This window comes from Gekko japonicus, unplaced genomic scaffold, assembly GCF_001447785.1.
Source record: "Gekko japonicus isolate JY-2015 unplaced genomic scaffold, Gekko_japonicus_V1.1 scaffold133, whole genome shotgun sequence".
NCBI classification, from domain to species: Eukaryota; Metazoa; Chordata; class Lepidosauria; order Squamata; family Gekkonidae; genus Gekko; species Gekko japonicus.
In genome coordinates, this window is record NW_015171506.1 from 33,642 (window position 1) to 52,729 (window position 19,088).

The window sequence follows — 19,088 nt, forward strand, 5'->3', positions numbered from 1 at the left end:
AATAAATATCTGTCTCCCACATATATCCTCAATGGCTTTTACATTTAATTCCCCTTTTAATTACTTAATAAATGTCAAGAATTGTGATGATCTAGACCAGGGGAAATCAACTTCTATATTCTTAGGGCATTTATACTTTTCAGATAGTGGTTGGATGAGTGGGAGAGGCTGCCAAGGGCCAGATAACATGGCTTCAAGTGGCCTTATATAACTAGCAAGCAGGTAGTTATTCACCCCTGCTCTAGATAAGATAGTGACCATTCTGCTTCATCCTTTCTTCATTGTTGTCTGTACTGCTACTCTATCCACACTATGGGAGGATTCTTGCCTTGCCTGATCTCTTTACTTCATGCCAGTCAATGAGCTCAGATTTCACAGAAAGAGCATGGACAAGCCAGGGAAAACCCATGAGATGCATGAGTGTACCATGATGCTTTGTGGAAACAGAAAAAAAATGGTTTCCCAACAGCATCAAACCTGGGGGAAGTATGTGGTGTGGGAAAAGCCCAGAGGAAGACCACAAATGGGGCATGAAGGCAACTGCATCTCTTTCTTGCAGTTTGTTCCGGAAGCAAACAACTAGTATTCAGAGACATACCCTGGTGTTTGCATTTGGTCATCATATACAGACTTGTTTTCCATGGCTTTGTCTAATATTCTTTTAAAATGTGCCATCACCACAAATTTGGCAACAAGTTTTGTGTTAATAATGCATTACGTGCAGAAGTACTTTCTCCACTGCGATCCATTACTCATTAATTTTTATTGGGTGACTCTCCCTTCTTGTCTTAGGAGCCTCCCCCCCATCTCATCACTTTCTTAAAGCTACAAGTAATTCTGTAAATCTCTATCTTCATAACTCCCCCTTACCTTTTTTGATAAAAACCCCAAACCAGACACCATATTTTTTCATAGGTCCAGTGTTCCAAACATTGCATCATTATGAAGCTCTTGTGGATACTGATTCAGGCTCCGGGACTTCTTTTTTAGAAGCAGAGATCAGAACTGTTCATCCTGTTCCCAATGCAGTTGCACCACAGAAATATATATTATAACTAAACATTTTATTTTTTGACTCCTCGGCATGCGATTTGTTTTTTCCACAGCAGCCGCCAGGCCACACATTGATGGTTTGATCTGATCTACCACTGATCTCTTGCCTGCTTCGCCACCGGCAATTCAGAGGGCATTGTGGTACATTCTGCCCACACACAAAAAGCCTTATGCACTGTGGCACCTGAACGATTATCAGATTTCTTGAAGCATAAGCTTCACGAGCTACTACAAAGGACTTTCATGAATTAAACCCGCAAAAACTCCCGCCTCAATAAATGCGAGGATTTTAAAGGTTGGGTTTTGTCGCGCCTGGATTCTGCGCATCACCACCGAAAGGGCCGAAAAGTTACCTCCCCCTCGTGAAGGAGGCGCTCAGTCTCTTACCCCCGCCGGCCTCCCTAGAGAGTGGCGGCCCTCTCTTGGCGGAGCCCTGACCAGAGGGGGAGAAAGAGAGAGCGCTCTTGGTAGCCTCTCCGTGATAAGAGATTGGAGGAGGGGGGGGGAAGAGAGCAGGTGTGGGGAGAAGCCTTTATGCTCGGCCCGCTCTCTTTCTCTACCAACGGCGGCGGCCGCTGAGTGACAGGCAGTCTCGGACCCTCCCCAAGGTGCGCGGCCGCCTCAGTGAGGCGAGGGGGGGGGGCTCCTCCAGCCACCTTGCCTGCCTGGCAGCCCCTTGGCGGCTCCTGCCAGGGCTTCCTCCGCCTCTTCCCTGCACTTCCTGCTCTGTCCGCAGTGCCTCCTCCTGCAGCTCCCGCGGCACTTTACACGCCAGCTCCTTCCTCCTCCTGGGCGTCCGGCTTCCCAGGAGCCGCAGCTCCTTTCCTCTCAGTCAGTCTGAGAGCTCCTTTCCTCTCAGTCTGCTGCTGCTGAAGGAAGGCGGGGAGCCTTTGAAAGGCGGCGGCGGCGGCGGCGGCGGCGGCCAGCTTTCTCTGCGGGGCTGCTGCTGAGCTCTCTCCCTGAGGAAGCGTGGCCTTGCGGGCCGAGGAAGAGGGGCTGCGAGGGAGGGGCAGCGAAGGTGAGTGCTTGGCGCTCTTGCCCCGGCTTCCTAGGTCTGCCTCCGCCCTTCTCCCCCGCAGCCTTTCCGGCCGTCAGGCTTGCCTTATGAACCCCCCCCCCCTCCTGCTCGGCCTCCCTCCTGGCAGCCCCTCCTCTAAACTTTTGAGCTGTGGATGGGGGGATTGCTGCTCCCTCTCCGGGGGGGAAAAACGAAGGGACGTCTGAGGAGGAAGCGCGGAGGAGAAAAGGGAATCCCCGTCGCTCGGACTCAGCTGGGAGACGAAGGAGAGCGGGGAGCTCTCGGGTACCACACAGGGCTTCCTTTTCATGTCACCCCTGGGTTATCTGGTGGCTCCTTTCCCGCTTTTCCCCCCGCTGCCTCCTCTGACCTGTACATGCTTTATGCTGGAATGACAAAATGGGCTGGCAAGGCGGGTGTGTGTGTATCTGTAGGTCTTATCCAGGGTTAAAGTTAGCAACGCGACTCATCTAGACGGTGGTGAAGACGCAAAGATACAATGCACACCAAGTCATAGACGGTGGTGAAGACGCAAAGATACAATGCACACCCAGTCAAGTCACGGGTTTTAATCTGGTTTCTGGATTGATGATCTTTAAAGAAAGTTTGATCCTTCAGCCTGGGAAGATAATTAAAAAGTTGCCTGAGGTTGGAATTTGCCCTTCATAAGGGCTCCCTACTAAGGAGAGATGTATCGCACCAGTGGTTGGAGAATTGAACTTGCTCCGTAATGGTTGCTGTGAAATGTTCCAGTGTTGGTGTTGGCACATTAAACTTTCAAGTGAAAGACATGTGGAAATCAACCCGCAGATGTAGCCTGCAGTATGGCCTTATGCACAGTGGCTGAAAAATGCATATTATACATTTGGAATTTATTAATATGAGTAGTCAGGTTTCCCTATCTAACCAGTGGCTTGTGTATGTCACTGAAATAACTCTTAATTGTTGTGCTAAATCAGTTTGAAGTATAACTTTGGAGGGAGGGAATTTTTATGAAACAGAAGCCTTTCTTTATTGTCTGTAAGGAATTGCTTTATCAATAATCTGGTCAGTAAATCCGGTCAGTTATTATTCAACTCTCCAGAGTCTGTGACTATTATTCAGGTTATTATACCTTTGTGTTATTGTGTGGGTAAAGCAAATGTTTTTTGGACTAGTAGTTAAAATGTGCATTACGTCAAATGTCTGTATTTGAGTTACTTGTTCTGACTGACTTTCCTGTTTATTTCATTGCAGTACAGAAATCATATGATTTCATGAGGATCCGACCTTTGGAATCATGTTTTTGCGCTGTTCTGGTGCCACGAACCCGTGATTTTTGTGGTGCCCCCTATGATGGTGGTTTGATTTCCTTTCAATGCTAAAATCATATGAATTCATGAGGATCCATTTAGATCTGAGTTTTACCCAGACCCCGTAGTTCCCCCAGCCGCTGTTATTGTGTGGGTAAAGCAAATGTTTTTTGGACTAGTAGTTAAAATGTGCATTACGTCAAATGTCTGTATTTGAGTTACTTGTTCTGACTGACTTTCCTGATACCTAGTGATTTCTTCATATTTAATTTTAATAAAAGAAACCAACCAAACATAAACTCCTCCAGTCTGTTTACCGGCCATATAGCAGCGCTATTAGCAGGGAAATCTAACTGGGTTAATTGAAAATGAACATTTTTTAAAAGCTCTTAAATCTTATGCTTTTTTCAGCTGAAAGTCTATTTAATTTGTCCTTGTTTAAGTTTAGGTGAACAAGTTTGACTTGCTCTGCTTCTGTATTATTTGCTTTGGGGTTTACAATTTTTCTTTTGGAAGTGTTGAAGGTGTTTGGCTGTTATAGTACAAGATGCCAGTATGGTTTTTCTTTTATCACAACAGTGTGTGGTTTTATATTGGTTTATAGTAACAAATAAAGTACTTGAAAGATAACATTAGCATTAACTCTAAGAAGTTGAAGAAGACTGTTCCTGAGCAATTCAGTGCTGCTTTGTACAGGGGGAAGTCTTGTTGGCAAAAGAACTCATTTCCCAAAATGCATGAGCGTTTTTTCTTATTCTGTAGTCTATAGTCCACAGCTTTTTCCTAAGCTTTCCTTCTGGAAATGGCAATATTAGACATTTTTATAACAATTTTATAACAATAGAACATTGTTTCAGTAATTTAATGTTTCTATTTCTGATTTATATGTTCAATATATGTCAGCAATCCCAAACCACTTAAACTTCGGTTCCTCCTCCTTCTGCACATAAATAGATCTTGTTCTCCAGAGCTGTGACAGGAACTTCATAAAATGTGTGGCAGGTGAAAATGTTTTAAAATCACTTTCAGGATATTGTTACTTTTGTTTTTTGATAAGATAATGACAAGGAATATGTAAACCTAGTATATATTATAGGGTGCATTGTTTGATTTGAAAATGGGAAATTCTTGTTTTTTCAAAAATCATTTTGATGGCAATTGAAAAAATGGTCTTAAAAGTCCTGACCACATATATTATAGTAAATTTGTCAGTCACTAAGGACTCTTTTTCTTTGTTTTTCTGCAATAAACTAACATTGCTATGCCACTGGAATTTCAAATTAATTATACAAAGGTGGGTTAATGGTTTTTTTTTTTCAGGAAATGCACATAAAGCGCTTCCACTCCAAATGCGACGTCCATTGAGGAGCAAAAGGCTGTGTGTCCTTAAGTCACAGCGGCTGCCAGACACCAGGAGAAAGGCGGAAGAACCCCACCGGGCAGCTCCCCCCAGCACCGCCGTTTTTTTTTTTTTGCCTCTGTGTTGCACATAGATCGATGTTGGATACTTTATGTTTGTGCCTTGGAAATAGCCTAAATGTGGCAGGCGGGGGGAACATTAGTTGATTATTTAGTCTCAAGTGGCATCCAGTTCCTAAGTAATGCAGGAAAGTGTTTTGTAATGTAATTTCTAGTAATGGGAAATGTCTGCTAAGTTTGGAGAAAAGAAGTAGCAGTAAATCTGCTTGGGAGTCAGGATAAGACTTTTGAGTTCTTGGACAATAACTGGGAGTTGAGTGGACATCTTGGGGAGGCTGGTGAAGGGAAAGCAGAAGCTGGAGAGGTGCTAGACGAGTGACTGTGTTGTTCATTGGGAGAGGATGGGGATGCAAGGAGCACTGTACAAAGTATAGTATTGACGGGTTGTATCTATTCTTTTTTTGTTATTCATATTTTATTGAATTTTTCACAAAGTATAATCAAGAAACCTTATAATTTGACATTAAATACAGAACATCAAACATAAACAGTATGCTAACTTATCATGTAAAGGTGTAAAACATGTACAAAGATTCAACATCTGCGAACTATGTGTAGTAGAAATCAGAGTAGCCAAACATCAATCTTGTGAGTATGTAATAACTTGGTGTTTCAGAGTTCCGTGTATCTTAGCGAGACATCCTAGCCAAAACTTGTGGGTAGCCAGGCTAATCTTTGTTATACTCCTAATGTGTAAATTAAACCTATAGAGAAGCTTAGTATTTACAAGCAGAAACAAAAAGGGAAAAAACTGAACCTAACAATAGAATCCAGAACCAAACAAAGGTTAGTGAAGAAGAGGGCCAATATTAAAACCTATCTAATAAAAGTGGAAAATGATACATGTATTTATTAATAACAAATTTTAAAACATATACAGGGGCCCATTTACAACAATTATATATAAAACATTACAATAACAAGGGCTTAAAAGCTTGACCTTACGCGTTTTGGCCAAATAGGCCTTCCTCAGAGGTCATATATATGTGGCAAAATGGCTAATACATATATTCACATACACACAATCAAGAATATATACAAAGTATAAATTCAATAAGGACCATAAAGTAAATTGTTCAAAAATAAAATCACCAGGCACAGGGTCAATATGCACATAAGGCCTTTAAAGTGCTATCACTAGCCCAGTGATTATAAAGTAGACTTGTGGTCCAAAAATGTCCTTCTTTGATTGTGTTGCCACAGTATTCACAAGTAAAAAGCAGTGTGGGTAAACTTAAAAGTATTAGTATTTACAACCATTCATGATACTGAGACCAAAATGTGGGAACAGGGTTGTATCTATTCTGACCTTCTAATTGAGGCGCCTTCACTTCTACTTCCTCCATTTTTTGAAGAGGAAGTCCTTGGATCCAGCTCATTGTCCATAGCGATTCAAACCTATCCATGTAACCTTTTTGCATTAAATTGTCTTATTTGCTGATAAAGGGAGGGGAAATAATAACGAAACTAAATAAGCAGTTATATCAAAATTGCGTGTTATGTTATGAAAAGAAACATCTGGCTACTGATATGCTTTTAAAAATATTTATGTATGACGCGCAGCCCTTTAATGTCGGCAACATGAAACAGATTTTGTTACGACAAGAGGCACGATGGACATATAGATTAAAAGTTCATACTGAATTTTGACTTAACCAAAGTGTAGAGTTGTCATGCTTTGTCTAAATATATACATATAACATTTTTGGGAAGCTATTTTATGTTTAGAAGATCTTTGAAAATATATCAAAAAGAAAATGCTTTTTTAAAAAAGTGCTGTGATAGGTCTTACCTATTTCAATATGTGTTTCTTCCTTAGTCTCCTTAGAGAACCAGTTATGGTTGTGAAAGCTGTATATGTTACTCATTTACTTTCTACATGTTTTAGAGATGGAAACTTGACTGTTAAATAATAAATAAATGCAACTTTAGGAATCCCTTGACTTTTCTCTAGCATAGTGTTTTGTGTGCCTTTGCACTAGGAGTTGCGGATTTGGTTGAGAATTCGATGAACTGGTGGCTTTTCTTTTTCCATGGATTTTTTTCTCCCTGGAGTTGCTTCTTTTGTATGTGTGTGGGAATGCACGCACCTGGAAGTCATGGTGACCTCTGGTGACTAACTGTGTGTGCACCCAGAAGTCATGGCAATCTCTGATGACTGACCCCTACTGGGGAGGGGTGGCTGAATAAGGCCTGCCCCCGCCTCCCAACTGCTGGTATTCCAGGGAGGTCTCCCACCCAAGTACTTGCCAGAGTCGATCCTGAATAGCTTCTGAGATCTAACGATCTGGGCTATCCACCTCAGGGCTCCCTGGAGTTGCTTCTTGATGAATTTTTAAACAGTGTGGGCTCATACAGCCCCGTGCCTTCACACTTCTTTTGGCCTATCTGTGCTTTAGCATTCCAGAGATTATACTGATGACTTTAACGCATCTGACGTTGGGATCCAGTAAAAGATTTCTGTGTGCATTAGAACCTTTCTACAAGCAGAAACTTTCTAAAAAGATCACAGCTTGCACTACGTTCAGCTTATTGTATCTCAGTTTGTACTTTCACTTACACAAAATGTTGTTCATGTAATCATTGAGATTGACAGGTGTTACAGTATACTTAGGGCCAGGGTGGATTTGATTTAAATCAAATAGATTTAAATCACTAGCCAGGAAGACTAGATTTATATCATGGTTTTCTACATAAAGACTTTTGCTGGTATCTTAATAGTTAGAACCCGATGAAGGTTTTGTTTTTAGAATAACACCTTTTCAGATTAGTTTTACAATTATATAAAAAAATTATAAACACATCATAGATAATTATGAAATTATTGTGAGGTGACCAATTTAATAGGTCAATAATTCATATTTGGACAACTTTTCTGCTGTACTTTATTGGAAGGAGAAAAATAATCATTACCTTAATAATAACAAATAGTGTTATTTAACTAAAACAATACATTATAGCATATGTATTCTTATATTTGCTTAAACTGTTTGTTAACTGATGTGGTTAAACAAAATATCTTTTTAAAAAAAAAACTTAGACCAGAGGTGTTACTCATTGGTTACGAGAGCCAGATCTAACATAAATGTCACAGGCTGGGCCATGTGTGCTATAAAACACAATGCCAGCTACTGGAGACAGAAACTGTATAAAGGACAGCAGCTGGTAAGCTTCAAGTTGGTGTATCCTCACTGCAAGGCCCCCTGGGCTGGAAAACCCACATAGGTGGACTGGGGAGACAGCAGTGCAGTGTTGGGCAGATGCTCCCATGATGCATGACTGCTGCAGGTGAGATTGTTCTGCCGTGCTGAAGCCACAATGGAGTGGCTTCACCCACTCCACTCAGTACTCCCTCCCTTGCACCAGTTGCTTGTGGGCCATATAAGAGTTCTGGACGGGCCTGTTCCGACCCCTGAGCCTTATGTTTGACACCCCTGCCTTAGACTATCAGCCTGGTCCACACATAAAAAACTTAAAATACTGTCCTATGTAGTTCATTCATCTTCATGTTCTTGTTTATTCATAATCTGGAAAAGAAAAACAAGCTTTTCTACTTTATCAGATCCCAAACAATTTCTCAATTTAGAATGAATGAATCCAGAGGAAGAGAATATTGAAGCTACTGCTGTTAAAAGTGAAATCATTACTTCAACAGTCTCTAAATCCAAGTGCTTAAGTGACTTCTACCAGTTCACTGGTGTGACTGTCTATAAAACATCATCAGCAAACATATATTTTTGAATGGTTCCCCCTTAGCTCTGAAGGTTATTATAGTTGGCATTACAGATGGATGATTGCTAACTCCTCTTCCTCAGCACTTAAGGTTTGAGCCTGGTACCATATATTGACAATATTTGCAAGAAAATGAGCTGGAGACAGTGCTTGTCCCATTCATTTTTTAATGCTTGTAATTTAGTTCTGTCAGTGTGTAGTTCTGTTTTTAAGTGCTCACTCAGTTCATTCCAAATTTCAACAGCATCAGAAATAAAAGTTATTTTTCTGTATTTTGTTTAAAGCTTCAGAAATGGGTGTCAGGATGCTCAATATATGTTCAACATTTCTCTTAAGTCCAATGTTGAGGCTTTTGGCTGTGAGAGTGCCATCTATTTTCTCTCAGTTTGGAATAGGCCAGTTCTTGATATACTGCTCAAAACAGTCCACTACAGTGTTCCATCCAACATCTTGTGGGAATGTTAGCTTGGTTCCACCTGTTTTTTCCCCCAGAACTGCTGCTGCAAAATGATTGTTACAGAAGTATTTAGCAATTTCAATGATATTAGTCTTTATTTCTGGGAGGTACAGCAAATGAGCACTGCCAAACATATGGCATTAGCTTTGTATTCCCTTCCTGCTCTTCTAAATGTCTTCTCATCTTGGAAACATTTGCAGCATTGTCTGTGACCAAAGTGCGTACTAGAAATTTGAATTTTTGTTCACGTTAGAGCTTTTGCTGCCACTTCTTATAAGTATTGTGCTGTGTGTGCATTTCCTGACATCTCAATTGTTTCTGCAAGGAAAACATTCCCTTCTTCTGTTGCTATACAAGCACACACAACAGGATCATTGTGGACATTACTCCACCCATCAAGACGTAGGTTAACAATTTTACCCTCTAGGGCTGTTGCACATTGCTCCATTTCTCTGTCATACACTTTATCCAGCAGTTTCCTTGCAACATCTGCTCTGCTGGGTGGACTGTATCCTGGTCTCAGTGACTGAACCATATTCATGAAGTGTGGGTTTTCAGTCAGATGGAAAGAAGAGTTTGTCACATAAACAAACTGGGCAATTTCCCCCATTAATTAACTCTTCTTTTAATCTGCTGGTTTTTATCACAAACTTACCTGTGGTAGTTCCTAGATGGTTGGCTTTTTCTTTCTTTTAGGTGATATACTGTGGATGTGTGTTGTATATGATGTGACTGAAACACTATTGTGGACAGATAACTCTGAAATTGTAGAACAGGTGGATGGTGATCTCAAAGGTGGATAGTTTGGACTGGAGTGTTGGACTGGATGGGCCTTTGGCCTGATCCAACATTGGCATCTCTTACGTTCTTATGTTCTTATGAGTACAATGCTATAGAGTCCACTCCAAAGCATCTGTTTTCTCCAGGGAACTGATCTCTGTAGTCTTGAGATGACCTTAGCTAATGAGTAAGATGATTACTATATCCAGTAGTTTAAAGATTTTCTTGCAGAATCTTAAATTACATGAATCAAATAGAACTATCTTTTTTTTGGTGAATTTTGTGTTTGTGTGTGTATGCCTTAGAACATAAGAACATAAGAGATGCCAATGTTGGATCAGGCCAAAGGCCCATCCAGTCCAACACTCTGTATCACACAGTGGCCAGAAATACCAGTGCCATCAGGAGGTCCACCAGTGGGGCCAGGACATTAGAAGCCATCCCACTGTTGACCCCCCCAAGCACCAAGATGACAGAGCATCACTTGCCCCAGAGTCCTTATCTATACCTTGTGGCTAATAGCCACTGATGGACCTCTGCTCCATATGCTTATCTAATTCCCTTTTGAAGCCGTCCATGCTTGTAGCCGCCACCACTTCCTGTGGCAGTCAATTCCATGTGTTAATCACTCTTTGGGTGAAGAAGTACTTCCTTTTATCCGTTCTAACCCGACCGCTCAGCAATTTCATGGAGTGCCCACAAGTTCTTGTATTGTGAGAAAGGGAGAAAAGTACCTCTTTCTCTACCTGCTCTTTCCCATGCATAATCTTATAAACCTCAATCATGTCACCCCTCAGTCATCGTTTCTCCAAGCTAAAGAGCCCTAAGCGCCTTAACCTTTCCTCATAGGGAAAGTGTTCCAACCCTTTTATCATTCGAGTTGCCCTTTTCTGCACTTTTTCCAAAGCTATAATATCCTTGAACGTTTCAGAGAGGTGGCTTACTATTTCCTACTTCTGCATCCTGGCCCTGGTATTCCCTGGAGATCTTCCTTCCAAGTACTTGACAGGGTTGGCCCTGCTTAGCTTTTGAGATCTGATGAGATCGGGCTTGCTTGGGCTATCCTGGTCAGGGCTTAAATAGAACTATCTTGTGCCACTCTATAATGAGAAAAATACCAAGAGATGACTTAAGATCTCAGCAGATACCAGCAAAATGACTTACGTGAATACTAGTGCTGATATTGAAATACTGATTTAGTGTGCATAGTATACTTTCTACAAAACAAGTGCCGTGGCTTTGCTACCTACAAAATGTTTACAGTTTAAAGACCTACTGTTACTTAGCACATGTGTTACCCTTCCTGCTATACTAAAGATCAGAATGGCAAAAATGTTAAGGTTTCTCCCACCCACTCCTGGAATTCTTTAATGCAACTGAATTAGTGTTCAACATTGATAACTCTTCATTGAAATGATAGTGAAATGAGAAACCAGCACATGAAAAACAAATTGGTGGCATGAGCTTTTATGGACAAGAGCATATTTCATTGGATGCACAAAATATAGATATGGATATATAGTATATATGCAAATTAGTACAATGTGGGATAAGAATGTTTTGAAAAATGACACTAGAAGATGAACAAATACATCCTGAAAGCTGATACACTATGGTATTTGATTACTAGGGTATTATTTTCTGTTATCAAATTCACCATAATCTTAATAGTTAGTTTGAAAATAATCTATTGCTGTGTGTGGGAAAACTGTATAGAATAATGATAAATATAGACAACTTTTAAAGAAAATTCGTTCTGCTTACAAATGATAGGTTAGTTCTATTTTCTATTAGCTGTTGTAAACATAGCTGAAATCATGAACATATTTTGAGAACTGGGTTTACTTTCAAGATAGTGTGTTTTAGATTTGGAAAATAGCTCCAATGAGGTTAAGTCTCAGATGCTGCTACAATAAAATGAAAAATAAATATATCTTTTGTTTCCCAAATCAACAGAGATCTATAGCTTCTTTGAGATGGTAGGACTGGGAAACGGCCGTCGAGGGATGAAGTCTCCACCTCTTCTAGTAGCAGCACTGGTGGCTTGCATTATTGTTTTGGGCTTCAATTATTGGATTGCAAGTTGCCGCAACATTGATTTGCAGGTATTGCTTTTCTTATTATTTTCACATTGATTGAACTGGTGTAGTCATTTTTCCTTGTTTCGCAATTACCATTAATGCTTGAGGTTTAAAAAGCAGTTTAAGGTTCTCTGATTTTGAGGTCTCAAAGGCATTTGGATATTGGCCATGAGAGGGAGAGAAGAATAGGGAAGAAGAAGGAAAGTGCATGGGAAGGAGATTATAATTGCAGAAACTCTGTAGCTTTATCCTTCCACTGTTGGCTGACTGACAAATACCATATTTTCTTTGTGTATGTCTCTAATATATGCATACATCGGAAGACAAAGCTTTAACTGAATACTTTACATTTTAAAATGTGAAATTTATCACCCACCTTCTCTGCCTCCCTTTTCTGTCCCTCAGACCTGTATGATGTTAGTTCCCAGTTCAAATTACTATCCTGTGCCTCTACAGCTGCTATACATTGACTATCATTATTTCTAGTGATTTTCTACTTTTCTGTGATATCTTATTGGCTCAACCATTGTCAGGGAGGGATCGTAGATGACTGGCAGCTAGGTTTGTGTGTGCTTCTACATGTATATTCTAGGCTTGCCATCTGCCTGCTGGGGGTGAGAAATCTCCCACCCACTGAAAAGTACTGGGTTCACAGCATGGAGGCAAAATCAATGTGAAGCCAGGACCATGGTTTACGGGTTGACTCCCACAGCTGTGGGGGTGCGCTTGGTGGGTTAGGTCGCACTTGCTGGCAGGTTTGGCACCTCCAGACCCAGGACTCTATCTCAGCATCGATACCTGGCCACCACACATAGCTCCAGGCTAGTGCCTTCATTCTTACGATGCCGGGATGCGCCTTGTGGAGTGCCTTGAGTACCCGCTGTCGCAGGCTGCTGGGGACCACGACTCAGTCCCCCCACAGGAGACACTCCTTAAGGGCTGAGAGTACATCCTTCCTGGTAGTGAAAGCTGCAAATTTGGGGCCCGGGGACATAGGACAACCCAAGCCAAGCCCCGGGAGAGGAGGGGGTTGTGGGCTGACTTTGCAGCGATGTCAGCAGCTTGCAGAGGAGGCTCCGGAAGACTTTCGACGAGCAGGACCCCTGGTGCAGGAGCGGGATTGGCGCCAGCAACTGGCAGCAGTAGCTGGCTCAGTGTGTTGGCATGGCCCATCGCCTTGGCCGGGCGGTGTTCCAGGTGGTACTGGTAGCCAGCCAGAAAAAGGGACCACCTGAGGACCCGGGGTGACATGACTTGGGGCGTTTGCTTGTCGGCAGCTAAGAGGCCTAAGAGGGGCTTATGGTCCGTAGCAATTGTGAAAGGGCACCCGTAAACGAAGTTGTGAAACTTCTTGACCCCAGCAACAATAGCCAACCCCTCCCTGTCGATTTGCGCATAGTTGCACTCCGTGGCCGTTAAGGTTCTGGAGTAATATGCCACGGGAACCTCGCGGCCGTCAGGGAGGACGTGGCCCAGCACTGCACTGACGCCATAGGGAGAGGCGTCACACGCAAGTACAACCGGTAGGGATTAATCAAAGTGGGCCAACACATTGTTAGAAATTAAAAGCGCTTTCACCCCCCTGAACGCCGCCGCTTCCCTCGGGCCCCAGGACCAAGGAGCCGACTTATCCAGGAGCTGGTGTAGGGGCTCCGCTACAGCAGCCTTGTGTGGCAAAAAGGCGTGATAAAAGTTTGAGTCCCAAGAATGCCTGTAGTTCCACCGACACCACGGCCTCTGGGGGCGGAAACCCCCGGGACGAGCACGAGCCCGACAGGATCAAACAATTATACTCCAATTCCAGTCACAAATTAGCTGTGGCCATCAGCCAATTGTGAGTGGGCATGGGTGTGCCCAATTGTTGGTTGCCATAGCTGCACATCAGGTATGTGTATAGATTGGCTAGGAGTTTGGAGACCCCACCTGCAGTCAGTTGACCCCAACTCCAGCTACTTCATTGTGTACGTGACTTCTCGCATGTGGGGCCTAGTGTGGAGCCTTACAGTCTAGCTTCTAGCATGGAAGTGTGAAGAATGTGGGTTATAAAGTTGTTCAGGCCATCTGGCCCACCATTTGGCTTGCAACAGGAAATAAGACACAGCATGTTATCAAAAGACATCACAGGAGAAAGCATGTGAATATAGAAGCAATATTTCTATACAGGAAGTTTCTGCTGCCGTCTCGCGGGTGGCGGCGGCCTGGTGGCGTGACTGACCTGGAGGCTGCTGGTGCCGGCTTCCCTTGGACTGGCAGACATGAGCGAGATGACCCTGTTTCCCACAGGTGTGGCACGTCGCATTGCGGAATCAGCAGGACTTACGCTCGTGTGCCTTTCTGCAGCTTGCACATGAAAAATGGCTGGTGGTCTTTTCGGTGGATCCGGATGCAGCAGGTCCCAGTGGCTTTCGGCGAGAGGGCAGGCAGACGAGACGGATGTCCTCATCAGAGTTCTCGGGGGCCGAGTCGAGGAGTACTAGATGAGATGCCGCTGGGGGATTGTCGCAGTGAGAGCCCTCATGGGCGATGGCGAGTTGGAGGGCCTCATCGATCTTGATGTTGGCGGTACCGATCATCTTCCTCCGCAGCTTTAGGTTGCTGATGCCCCACACAAATTGCGTTAATAGGTTCTTCTCCACCTTGGTGAAGGCACAGTCCATGGCCAGCTGGCGCAGGGCTGCCATGAAAGCAACGGCCAACTCACTCGGTTTCTGGACGCGGCCCTGGAACTCAATCCGCCTGGCGAGCGTAGTAGGCCGGGGCGTGAGGTACTTCGTCAGGGCATCTATTATTTCCTCATACGAGCACTCGAGGATCACCCGGGGTGCGAGGAGGCTCTTTGCTAGGTGGATTGTGATCACGCCACAGGAGCTGAGAAGAAGGGCCCGTTGTTTGCCTGGATCTGTTACCTCATTGTAGGCGAGGTGGCAAGTCAGTTGGTCCGTCGAGTCCCAGAGTTTGGGATGGGCTGGATCGAAGAGCTCCAAGTTCCCCCGAGCAGAGGCCATGGCTTAGCGCTTAGTGGGGAGCGGTGTTCCTTGACGTGGTGTGTGGTGCGGTGCTGCTTGAGAGTGATGCGGGTCGCGGTGGCGTTGGCTGGAACGAAGCTCGGTGCTGCGCTGGGACGCAAGCCAGGCCTGGCTCAGCGGGATCCCATCCTCGTCGCCACTGAAAAGTACTGGGTTCGCAATATGGAGGACTTGGACGACGACATGTGATTGCACACATTTATTGTACTTAACATCGAACTGCAAAACGGCCCTGCAAGGCCGACCATATACACACCCACCCAGCACACCCACAGTCCCATTGGGGGGTTTGAACTTCCCACCATAGTTCCTATTGGTCCATGCTGGGGTAACTAGGATCCTCCGTTCCTATTGTCTTGAGGAGCTAAGCTCCTGCCTGTAGCCGCAGACCCCTGCTGGCGGTCCGCGTACATAACACCCCCAGTTCCCAATGGTCCCCAGCACTCCAGCATCCAGTGTGAGGATTTTTAAAAAATCACTCTTGTACAAAGCTAAATGGAGTAATAATATTGGTACTGTGGTTATGGATGTGCTTTTCTCAGGGATCTTCTTTCATCATCTCCCTTGTGTTTAAAGAAAATACACTTAAAATCGTCCACCAGCTTTTTATGACTCCAAATAAAGCGCTATGATTTATAGCAGTTGCACTGAGCACTGTCGGTACTTCAGTTTTCCACTGGCTGATTTTATCCATATGTGGTGGCATTGTCCTCATGCTACCAAGTTTAGGGGAAGGATCTGTGAGAAACTGGAACAGGGTTGTGAATCTGAGATTCTTTTTAGGCTGGACATTTTTCTATTGAACTATGTAGCAAGATTTCCTAAGAGGTTTCAGGTAGTTTTATTTTATCTAATTTTGGCAGCCAGGATTGTCTTAGCCCCAAATATTGATGATTGGATAGGAAAAATCAAATTAATTTATTTTAACTTAAAGTTTACTTATTTACTTAATTCAACGTTAATCTTTATGGGAAATCAAATTAATTTATTTTAACTTAAAGCTTACTTATTTACAAAGAGGAAAGTGCTTAATTCAACGTTAATCTTTATGAGTTCTTTTTCTTAACAGGAAATCTATATAATTGGTTATATGACATGTAAAATACTGGATATGTTTTTTGATGTTTATGAAATGTTAACATTTTGATTTAAAAAAATCACCGTCAGGCAACAGCATTAAGAGACTAACAGGGAAAAACCTGGTGATATCATATCTCTCTAGGAATTGCCAGAAACTCTATGGATTCCTAAAGAAGCATGACATCACTGCTACATTTTCCCTGGAAGTGATGGAAGGGACCCCCCATGTCCCTGCTCCCCAGACTTCTGCTGTTGCCAGTCGTTGGCTGGCAGCCATAGTATGTCTAGTTTGCATTTTGCAAATATAAAAAAGGAAATTAAATTCTGATTGCACATATTTCTGAAGAAGATTCTTTATAACACTATTTTCTTTTTCATCTGTCTGCTGTCTCGCAGAATCATATAATGGAACTAGAAGGCAGAGTCCGCAGGGCAGCAGCAGAAAGAGGTGCTGTTGAACTAAAAAAGAATGAATTCCAAGGAGAGCTACAGAAACAGAGGGAGCAGATTGACAATATCCAGAACCTGCATAACTTCCAGATGGAGAATGCTAATAAAATATACAGGGATGAGAAGGTAGGAGCTCTTTTCTCTAGCTTTGTTTTTGGCCTAATTGTATAATTCTTACATGTTTGGCATCCCTTGTTGTCTTGTTGCTGGACATTTCCTGACTGAGGGTCAGCTTCATGCAAGTGTAGCAGCAGGTTTATTTCTGGCACTACCCCTCCGCATCCCAGTTTAAGGGAAGGAGTCTTCCATGGAAGGACAGCCTTGCTGCATTATGCTGAGAGAGGGTACCTCAAAAAACTGTAGGGGTTACACTTACATATCCTCTTGACAAGGAACATATGGGGAAGAAAGACAATAGTGTACTGTGAAAATGCTATGGGAGCCCATGATTCACTTTTCTTCATTGCAAGGAACACAAAACAGTCATGTTTGCTGGTGATGGAGAGTTGCTGTTTACCTGAAACTTAAATTAGTTTAAATACGGCAAGGAATTATTGTTTAACAATGGGAGTACTTTCTGGGGCAAAATCACTTGGGTGGTTCAGTCATAGCTGTGATGTTATCCTAGGAAAACTAAACAATTGGAGAGATTCTAAAAGAAACTTAACATCAATACAGTGGGAACTGGCGTTGCAGCTGTTCAGTAATTGGAGATGTGCCTATGAAGAAGGGTTCGTGTAAAAATAATAATTGTTATTTACTTCTGTATGAAATCTTGTGAATGGATAGTACAGTAATGAAAACATTTGCATTTTGCCATGAAACTAGCCTGGTATGGTTGTAATCTATTCATTTTTTCTTTTTAGCTGACATCGCTAGCTCAGCTCCTTCTAGGGTTGCCAGCCTCCAGGTGGTACCTGGGGATCTCCCACTATTATAATTGATCTCCAAGCAACAGATCAGTTCCTCAGAGGAAAATAGATGCTTTAGAGGGTGGACTCTATGGCATTATAGCATGCTGAAGTCCCTCCTCCCCAAACTCGGCCCTCCCCAAGCCCCTATATCCCAACACAGTGCTGGCAACCCTAGCTCCTTCTGATTGAATCCAAATCTATCTTTCAACATTAACAGACGAAACTGAGCACAATTTTCTCTGCTCTCCCCCATTTCTCAGCCTGCTCCTTCCAAATAACATTGGCAAAACCTTGCTCCTTGAGGTTGTGTAGTAAACGTAATGATTTTATTTTAAGTAAAATAATATTTTTCCATGAAATCCCAAATATTATGGAGTGAAGAATGAGAAACTTAGTATGAAAGTATATTGATAATTGTATATGAGGGGGAAGGAGAGGGTGTTACCCTACCAATGTCAATTTAAGAAGCTGAATTGCTGCTGTGGAGTCTTGTGAGCAAAAATTCTACTTTGTGAGCTAATGGCATTAAAGTTGTGAGTGATTGATTTGGCTACCACATAAATTAGTTTGCTCTGGAGCTATCCTTCCTGAGCTAAGACAAAAAGGTGTGAGCTGGAGGCTAAAAAACTGAGCTACCTCACACTAACTTAGCTTAGAGGGAACATTGATTCTGAGTGATCTCCAGTTCTCACCTGGAGATTGGCAACAATGATTGCCCATGAGGAAAAGTACAGTCTTTCTCTGCAGTGGGGACCAAAGCAGCTTACATCATTCTCCTCTTCCCCTTTTGATCTGCACAACAACCCTGTGAGGTGGGTTAGGCTGAAATTCTGTGACTGGTCCGAAATCATCCACTCAGCTTCCATAGCAAGAACCTGAGTTTGGCAGACCCTGCTTCGAAGCACTAACTGCTACACCACACTGGCTGTGGTATCGCCTGTGTATAGAAATATTGATTTCTAAAAATCCATGCCTTCTCCTGTGATGTCTTTCTGATAACATGCTGTGTCTTGTTTCCTGTTGAAGCCAAATGGCCTGTCCATTTGGCCAGAGAAACTTTATAACCATGCCATGTAACCACACATTCTTTCACACCTCTAAGGGAAGAGGCAGACCTGATGGCGTCTGGCTCTGCCTCACATGCAAAAAGTCACATCAGCAATGGAGAAGCTGGAGTTTGGGGTCATGTGACTGCAGGCGTGGTCTCCAAACTTCTAGCCTATCCCCACACGTAGCCATGACAACCAGAAATTGGGCACATCCCCTGTCTGCTCCTGGTTGGCTGATGGCCACAGCTGATAATGACTGGAATTGGGGTTTAATTGTCTGATCCCAACGAGGGAGAGTTCAGTTCTGCGCCTGTTCTCTCTACTTGTTTTATTCTACCTGGAAAATGCTGTCTCTCTGGGAGACAAAGAACTGTTTTGTGAGCTGAGCACATGGTTGGCAAAGATGGGATTTCTCCTACTCAAAATCCCTTGGTGCTACTCTGGACTGTTTGGATTTTCCTGAACTTGGTAAATATGCCATTTTGGCAGTTTATTCTGACGGGGAAGAGTGGCCAGGCTGGTATTGGTCGGGAGAGAGAAGCAGACCCAGCACCCAGCCAATGGCACGAGAGTACTCTTGAGGGGGGGTTGATGGGCCAGTGGCTGATGGAGTACATAGCACCGACAATGGGAAAGGGCCAATACACCAGGTTTTTATATATATCAGCAGGGCTATT

At 43.2% G+C, this 19,088-nt stretch overlaps 1 protein-coding gene across 1 annotated transcript in view; it reads left to right on the forward strand.

Annotated features, from left to right (window-relative positions):
- Positions 1-1,981: 1,981 nt before the first annotated feature.
- The window catches only part of GOLM1 (golgi membrane protein 1), a 56,052-nt gene continuing 38,945 nt past the window's right edge, over positions 1,982-19,088 (forward strand). The window contains exons 1-3 of the mRNA XM_015419284.1: positions 1,982-2,071; positions 11,768-11,916; positions 16,395-16,574. Of these exons, the coding sequence (XP_015274770.1) occupies positions 11,788-11,916; positions 16,395-16,574 (309 nt within the window). The 5' untranslated portion in view covers positions 1,982-2,071; positions 11,768-11,787. The remainder of the gene's footprint in view (positions 2,072-11,767; positions 11,917-16,394; positions 16,575-19,088) is intronic.